This window comes from Triticum aestivum, chromosome 7D (assembly GCF_018294505.1).
Source record: "Triticum aestivum cultivar Chinese Spring chromosome 7D, IWGSC CS RefSeq v2.1, whole genome shotgun sequence".
Classification (NCBI taxonomy): Eukaryota; Viridiplantae; Streptophyta; class Magnoliopsida; order Poales; family Poaceae; genus Triticum; species Triticum aestivum.
Genome location: NC_057814.1, coordinates 225,916,892 through 225,925,239, shown reverse-complemented (window position 1 = coordinate 225,925,239; position 8,348 = coordinate 225,916,892). Strand labels below are relative to the sequence as shown.

General features: G+C 44.3%; 1 protein-coding gene across 1 annotated transcript; it reads right to left on the bottom strand.

Moving 5' to 3' along the window:
- Positions 1 to 266: 266 nt before the first annotated feature.
- On the bottom strand, positions 267 to 6,847 carry LOC123171052 (uncharacterized). Its single transcript, XM_044588715.1, has 5 exons — positions 6,381 to 6,847; positions 1,336 to 1,428; positions 1,187 to 1,237; positions 815 to 979; positions 267 to 518 (listed from the first exon to the last, which is right to left on the bottom strand). Exons 1-5 carry the CDS (start codon positions 6,738 to 6,740, stop codon positions 267 to 269), a joined length of 921 nt encoding a protein of 306 aa, XP_044444650.1. The 5' UTR covers positions 6,741 to 6,847.
- Positions 6,848 to 8,348: the final 1,501 nt, after the last annotated feature.

Genomic DNA, 8,348 nt, shown 5'->3' with positions numbered 1-8,348 from the left:
GATTAGGCCTGCTTCGCATGGGCTTGTGGTGTGGGCTTGCTTGTTTGTTTGTTTTCTGTTTTTGCTGTCTGTTTGGCTCGTTGTACCTGTGACCCTGCCCATGGACGTAGCAAACACACAACAAAAAAGCAAAAAGCCCATGTATAGCTAAACAAGAGGAAAACTTTTGCTCCTCTCCCAGTTGTACGTTCTCTCTGTCAGGTAAAACCCTGAAGGAATCCCCAACACAAACTCCACTGACTGAGCGTTGAGTGGAATGCTCTTGTTCAAAACAGTTGCTTCTGCTTGTGTGTCCACATTATCAGCAATCCACTGCACAAACCCCTGGGTACAGGACAGTCGACCAGCTCCAACAGATAGCCAAAACCACTGTTCCTAACAAGCTGGGCCCTGCGGTGGCTCTTCCACACGAGATTGACAATCTCAAAGAAGTATGGCACACTGCACCGGCTGTAAGCTTTAGTTGCAATCTCATCAATGGTGGCCTTTGTTGTGGTTGGGTCAATCCTTGCTCTCTGCTGCAAAAGAAATGTAGAAGGTAAAAAGGTGTGTGAATTTATTTGAGCTGGAAAACTATAAAAAATGGAACCCCAACTGATGAAAAAAAAGAAAAAGTAGTGATGTACCTTCTTTTTTTGTTCCAAAAGAGCTTCCCGTCGTTCTTTCCTTTGAGCACTCTTACTCAGCTGGCGGAGGGAAAAACAAAAAAATCCATTAGGTTGGGGCAAGAAAAAAGAGGCAACATAGTTCATGCATTATCTATTTTTTTTAAACAACAAAAAAAGTGGATATTTATAGATAAAGTGTTACACACCAATGTCAGAACTTCTTCATATAGCAAACCCTCTGATGCTTCAGTGTCAGTGATCTCGACATTATAGCTTCTCTCTTCTAAATCAGTATCTTTAACACAACTTATCTCCGCCTTCTTCATTTCTATCACTCCCAGGTTTCCCTCCTTCAACTTCAAAAGCTGTACCTGTGTGTGGCTGTGTTAAAAAAATGCATATGATACATTAGTGTTGCAAGTAACTTGTATATCTTGGAACATACTCTAGGCCAAAAAAGATAAACAGCAAATACAACACACATATGTTGCAGGTAACTTCCTTGTTCGCTCATGCTTACAGAAAAACAAAAGCAGCAGACATTGTAAGCATACAAAGGGTGGTTGCATTTAACATACCACATTGTTTAGGCAATCTCTTTTTAAGTCTTTGGACTCCTTCATATGATCCTGTGCGAAAAAAAAGAAAATGATGATGAGATCCAAAACAAACTGTGCAAAAAAGAAGGGGTTAAATCAAAAACACAGAAAAAAGACCGAGTACGTACAATTTTAAGCTGTTGACCTAACCCTTCTTTCAAGGAGGACTTGGTTTTAGTTTCGATCTCGCGTTCAATCTGCATGCGGGCATCCATCAGACCCTGCTCATAAAAAAAAAGAGGCACTAATTTATCCAAATATATATCACAAAAGTGGATTAACACAGAAAAAAAGGACAAAAATACCACTGGATACCCTCTCAAACTTTACTGTGCCAGTGAGCTAAGAAAAAAAGAAAAACTGCACAAAAATCATTCAATAAAGTTATGCATCAGAGAGTGTTGTGTCGATCTTAAAGCTAAATTCAGATTAGGGGAAATCAAACACAAAGGTTGAGATCATTTCGGTTAGTAGGGCGGGCTTGAGAAAAGGTAATGCTCAGTGAGATGCAGGAGGCCCAAGACAAAAAATCCATATAAAGAATCTGTGAATGTTTGTTTTACTAGTTACGAGTACATTAACAAATCCCAAACGTGCTTTTCTTTGGGCTTGCTTCATCTTAGCCAGCAGCTTTGGGATGATGATAGTTCCGATGTTGGCAATATTACGAGATGCCCTAATTAGCCATGATGAATAGCGGCAATCTCCTATCTCTAGAGAGACAACAGGTGGTTGACTAGAAAAAAGGGTAAAAACTATCAACTACAGTGGGATTAAAAAACACTTGCGAATGATGTTGTTTCCCTTCCCGCACTGGTCTCTGAATGATGTAACGTATCTTCAGAAACCAGTGAGAGAAAATGAAAAAGCATGTCTCACCCTCGACTTGAGTGAAGGAACGGAGTCTGGCTAGAAATGGCCAGCAAATCAACTATGACATACTCTCTCTTTAGTACAAAGACATTTTTAGAGTAAAATAGTACTACGTATAACCCCACACTGGCGCAGCCTGATGTATAACACCACACTGGCCCAACAAAATCAATTATCTCAGTATGCCGAATGCCTCAGAAAAATTCAAACAAGCATTGGCAATGCTCAGTGCAAGCACGCAACTGAGCAGACATCAGTACAATCACAGCAGAATTCAAAAATAGTTACCTTTGAAAAAAATACGAGGTCGAGCTAAAACAAAAGCACTAATACGCTCCCCTCAGATTCGTGATTCGCACCAATAAAAAAGCAGGAAAAAATATACTTCTAACTAGTGAGGATGGTTAATCCATTCACATATTTCTACTTGTAACTAGTAAAAGGAAACACTCCCAGATTTTGTTATGGAAAATGTAAAACATCAATTGTCTGTTTTTGGCAGTTCACCTCATCAGCAGGGCGCGAGGACTCTGGAGGGGCGCTCGGATCGCCGAGCATCTCCTCACGGGTGTCGCCGAGCATCTCATCGCCGGCGAGTTCCGCCGCGGAAACCCCGCCCCCGTGATGTGGCTTCCTTCCTCTCCCGTTTTCTCTCTGTGTTTCAATTCGAACAGTGCCGTTGGGTGGCCTCTAGAAAGATGTTGAGCCTGGATCCACATTCCAGTGACTTAAAAAAGGAAAAAAAAAGAAAACAACAAACCGTGTAAAGTCACTCCTTTCCTTCACAAAAAAGCATTGAAAAAATGTATATGAATTAAAAAAATATGAAAAAAAGAAAAATACACAAACTAGTTGTGAGATCAGGTGCTTGATTTGTGTTTGCGGGCATGGCGGAAAACGGCGGTACTAGGGTGCTCGTGTGAAACATAGTGAGGGTAGAGGATTCGTGGGGGAGCTGCCCCGTTCCGACCAAGAAAAAAAGTCTACTTGTGAAAAAAAAGTTTGTAAAACGACATGCAACTGCCCCATGTCTCTCGACACGCCCCCTTCGACAAAACAAAAGTCCCCCCTAGTTGCTACCAATCTAGAAGACATGCAGTTGCGTGCCTAGTGTGGGACATGCAATTAGGCCCCATGTCTCTCGGCGCCCCCCCTCCAACAAAACAAAGCCCCCTAGTTGCGAGCAAAACTAGAAGACATGTCATTGCACGCCTAGTGTGGGACATGCAACTGGTCCCCATGCCTCTCGACGCCGCCCCCTTCTGACAAAACAAAGACCCCCCCTAGTTGCAACCAAACTAGAAGACATGCAGTTGTGTGCCAATTGTGGGACGTGCAAACTGTCGCCTCTCCCCGTACAAACAAGCAATGGAAGTCGAGTTGCAACCAAGTTATAAGGCATGCAGTTGCAACTAAGTTAGAAGACATGCAGTTGCGTGCCTAGTGTGGGACATGCAACTTGCCCAATCTCTTTCGACGCCGCTCCCTCCGACAAAACAAAGCCCCCCTCGTTGCGAGCAGACTAGAAGACATGCAGTTGCATGCCTAGTGTGGGACATGCAACTGGACCCCATGCCTCTCGACGTCGCCCCCTCCGACAAAACAAAGACCCCCTAGTTGCGACCAAACTAGAAAACATGCAGTTGCGTGCCCATTGTGGGACATGCAGCTGACGCCTCTCCCTGTACAAACAAGAAATGGAAGTCGAGTTGCAACCAAGTTATAAGGCATGCAATTGTGACCAAGTTAGAAGACATGCAATTTCATGCCTCCTGTGGGACATGCAGCTGGGCCTCATGTCTCTCAATGCCGGCCCATCCGACAAAAGAAAAGCCCCCCCAAGTTGCGACCAAGTTAGAAGACATGCAGTTGCGTTCCTAGTGTGGGACATGAAACTGGGCCCCATGCCTGTCGACGCCGCCCCTCCGACAAAACAAAGACCCCCCCCAGTTGCGACAGAACTAGAAGACATGCGGTTGCGTGCCCATTGTGGGACATGCAGCTGGCGCCTCTCTCCGTACAAACAAGAAATGGAAGTCGAGTTGCAACCAAGTTATAAGGCATGCAGTTTTGAGCTCCTGTGGGACATGCAGCCGGGCCCCATGTCTCTCGATGCCGTCCCATCCGACAACACAAAAGGCCCCCTCCCTCCCCGAGTTTCAACCAAGTTAGAAGACATGCAGTTGCGTTCCTAGTGTGAGACATGCAACTTGCCCGGTCTCTCCCGACGCCGCTCCCTCCGACAAAACAAAGCCCCCTAGTTGCGACTAAACTAGAAGACATGCAGTTGCGTGCCTGGTGTGGGACATGCAACTGGGCCCCATGCCTCTCGACGCCGCCCCATTCTGACAAAACAAAGACCCCCCCAATTGCGACCAAACTAGAAGACATGCAGTTGCGTGCCCATTGTGGGACATGCAAACTAGCGCCTCTCCCCATACAAACAAGAAATAGAAGTCGAGTTGCAACCAAGTTATAAAGCATGCAGTTGCGACCAAACTAAAAGACATGCAGTTGCATGCCTAGTGTGGGACATGCAACTGGGCCCCATGCCTCTCGACGTCGGCTCCTTCGACAAAACAAACACCCCCTAGTTGCGACCAAACTAGAAGACATGCAGTTGCGTGCCCATTGTGGGACATGCAACTAGCGCCTCTCCTCGTACAAACAAGAAATGGAAGTCGAGTTGCAGCCAAGTTATAAGGCGTGCAGTTGCGACTAAGTTAAAAGACATGCAGTTGCGTGCCTTTTGGGGGGCATTCAACTAGGCCACCTCTCTCCCTTGCTGTCGCCCCCTCCGACAAAACAAAGGCCCCTGCAGTTGCGACCAAGCTAGAAAGACATTGCAGTTGCGTGCCCATTCTGGGACATGCGACTAGCGCCTCTCCCCGTATAAACAAGAAATGGGAGTCAAGTTGCAACCAGGTTGTAAGGCATGCAGTTGCGACCAGGTTAGAAGACATGCAATTCCGTGCCCGTTGTGGCACATGCAGCTGGGCCCCGTGTCTCTCGATGCCATCCCATCTGACAAAACGAAAGGTCCCCCCTAGTTGCGACCAAGTTAGAAGACATGCAGTTGCATGCCTAGTGTGGGACATGCAACTTGCCCGATCTCTCTCGACGCCGCTCCCACCGACAAAGCAAAGCCCCCCCCCCGAGTTGCGACCAAACCAGAAGACATGTAGTTGCATGCCTAGTGTGGGACGTGCAATTGGGCCCCATGCCTCACGATGCCGCCCCCTTCCGACAAAACAAAGCCCCCCTAGTTGCGACCAAACTAGAAGACATGCATGCAGTTGCGTGCCCATTGTGGGACATACAACTCGCGCCTCTCCCCGTACAAACAAGAAATGTAAGTCGAGTTGCAACCAAGTTGTAAGGCATGCAGTTGCGACCAAGTTAGAAGACATGCAGTTGCGTGCCTACTGTGGGACATGCAGCTGGGCCCCACGTCTCTCGAAGCCGCCCCATCCGATAAAAACAAGGACCCCCTAGTTACGACCAGGTTAGAAGACATGTAGTTGCGTGCCTAGTGTAGGACATGCAACTAGGCCCCATCTCTCTCGACGCCGCTCCCTCCGACAAGACAAAGGTCCCCCCTCCCCCCCTCGAGTTGCGACCAAACCAGAAGACATGCAGTTGCATGCCTAGTGTGGGACATGCAACTGGGCCCCATGCCTCTCGACGCCAGCCCCTCCGACAAAACAAAGATCCCCCCCAGTTGCGACCAAACTAGAAGACATGCAGTTGCATGCCCATTGTGGGACATGCACCTGGCACCTCTTCCCGTACAAACAAGAAATGGAAGTCGAGTTGCTACCAAGTTATAAGGCATGCAGTTCCGATTTTTCTGAATCTCCCACCATCCACACAAATACCGATAACCCCCTGTTCTTCAAACGGCGTGGCAACAACAACTTTCTTGGGTATTTTCTATGCATCATGGAAAAAACACAAAAACAGAGACAAGTATGTGAGTGTTTTTATCAAAACCATGAAACTTCCTTTTGTCTCTGAACCATTTAAAAAAAGGTAAAAAACACAATTTAGATTTTTTTGCTTGATAAGCGTATTGAAAAAAAAACTGAGCATGAATACATGTTCAAACATACTTGCAGATACTAAAAACTCCTACAAACAAATCTTATATTTTTACTTATGCAATTTCCAATTCATAAATCATATTACCCCACCCCTTCTCTTCCCTAGGAATCAGATTTGCATTATGTGTTCAGATATATATACTTGTAGCATACCCATATAGAAGGAAAAAATAAAAAAGGAAAAAAGAGATACATACCATCATGCCCAAACAATTGTCTGTCCTTGTGAGGCGGTGAACGAAAGGAAACCCGATGAAATCATCACTGAGAGGCAGCAGCCCTTGTAGCTGAAAACACTCTGTCTCATTAAGTAGAAGCCCCCTGATGCGAACAATGCCTTCACCATCATTGCTTGAAGCTTCTCCATCCTCATCATCTGAATCTGAATCTTCAATGGGATCACCCTCTTCCATAGGCTGTTCATCTTCGGAGCCGCTGCCCACTTGGATCACACAAATAGCTGCCCTAGGCGAAGGTTCATCCAGGAAGAACACCACCATCTGACCCTTCCCTGGCTTGTTGTCATCATAGAACTTCCTCCAACCGCTCCCATACATAGCACTCTTTGTACGACCCTTTTAACACTTTACAGTGTATGTCCTTTGGTTTGCCACAAAGTCACCTTCTCTCTAGTCACATTATTGAAACGGACCCTTTCATTGCAAGGCACAACCTGATTTGAACACAAAATAAAATAAAAAATACAAAAAGTTAGGAGTGATGTCACGACAAAAGATATGAGTATTGTGATGACATTAGTACAAAAAGTTAGGAGTGAGTTACCCCTGCATTGTTGAACTCCTCCCATGCAAACATGCTGAAACCGCTTCCCTTGCTCTCATAGTTGCAATGGTTAAAACAAACTCCACAAACCTCCTGTGCACATCCAAAAAGAAAGCAAAGAATAAAATAAATTAGAATGGATAACTCACTAAAAATAACAGTTTACAGTGTCATTTCTTTGATCTCAGAAACAAATATATATTTCACCATGTATTCATGCAACTTTATGACTGTGAAAAAGCCCAAAAACTATGCTTACCAGATGGTACAACCAAAAAAAATTACATATTAAAAAAGTGCTTCTGCCGTAAAATGCTAGTGGTTCAGTTTTGGGAAAAGAGAGAACGAAAAGTATTGTTGTACATGTGGTTACGATTACACTCTTCTGAAATAGGAAATACAAACAAAAAGTAGTTTTCAAATAGCTTCACACAGGGTCCATCAGGTTCCTGGAGTTAAAAATCCCTGCCCACCCAAATGACAAAATCTTGCTTTTTAATACGTTTTTATGACTAATTCACAATACGATGCTAATCCAGGCTAATATATTTCATTTTTTGCTACTCGACATATCAGAAAGTACTCCTGTGAGGTCATGGGTCTAAACTCTGAACTAAAAGTACCTACATAGAAATTGGTGGTGCTACTAGTACTACTTCCAGTAAATTTTTTTACAAAAAGGTACTAATCACTCTGTTATAGCTACTTGGCTTTACTGCTAGTTCTAATCAGTGCCACAGAAGTAACTGGGTTGCGCTTGAAAAATCTAGAAAACAAAAGAGAAAGACGACACCACATACGCTGCTAGCGGATTTGAATCAATCAACTGATCGTTAGTTGACTATCAACATACCATCATTGTCATATTGCTTTGCATGATCATGTAGTTGGCATAGTATTTGTGGCAAGGCCACCAATCATCTTTTTTATACATGTCACTATTGATCATTGCACATCCTGGTAAACCGCCGGAGGCATTTATATAGAGTCATATCTTGTTCTAGTATCGAGTCATAATTCTTGAGTTGTAAGTAAATAAAAGTGTGATGATCATCATTATTAGAGCATTGTCCCATGTGAGGAAAGGATGATGGAAGTTATGATTCCCCCACAAGTTGGGATGAGTCTCCGGACTTTATAAAAGTTAAAAGAGGCCAAATAAGCCCAAACAAAAAAACAGACTAAAGAGAGAAGGTACAATGTTACTATCCTTTTTCCACACTTGTGCTTCAAAGTAGCACCATGATCTTCATGATAGAGAGTCTCCTATTTTGTCACTTTCATATACTAGTGGGAATTTTGCATTATAGAACTTGGCTTGTATATTCCAATGATGAGCTTCCTCAAATTGCCCTAGGTCTTCATGAGCAAGCAAGTTCGAT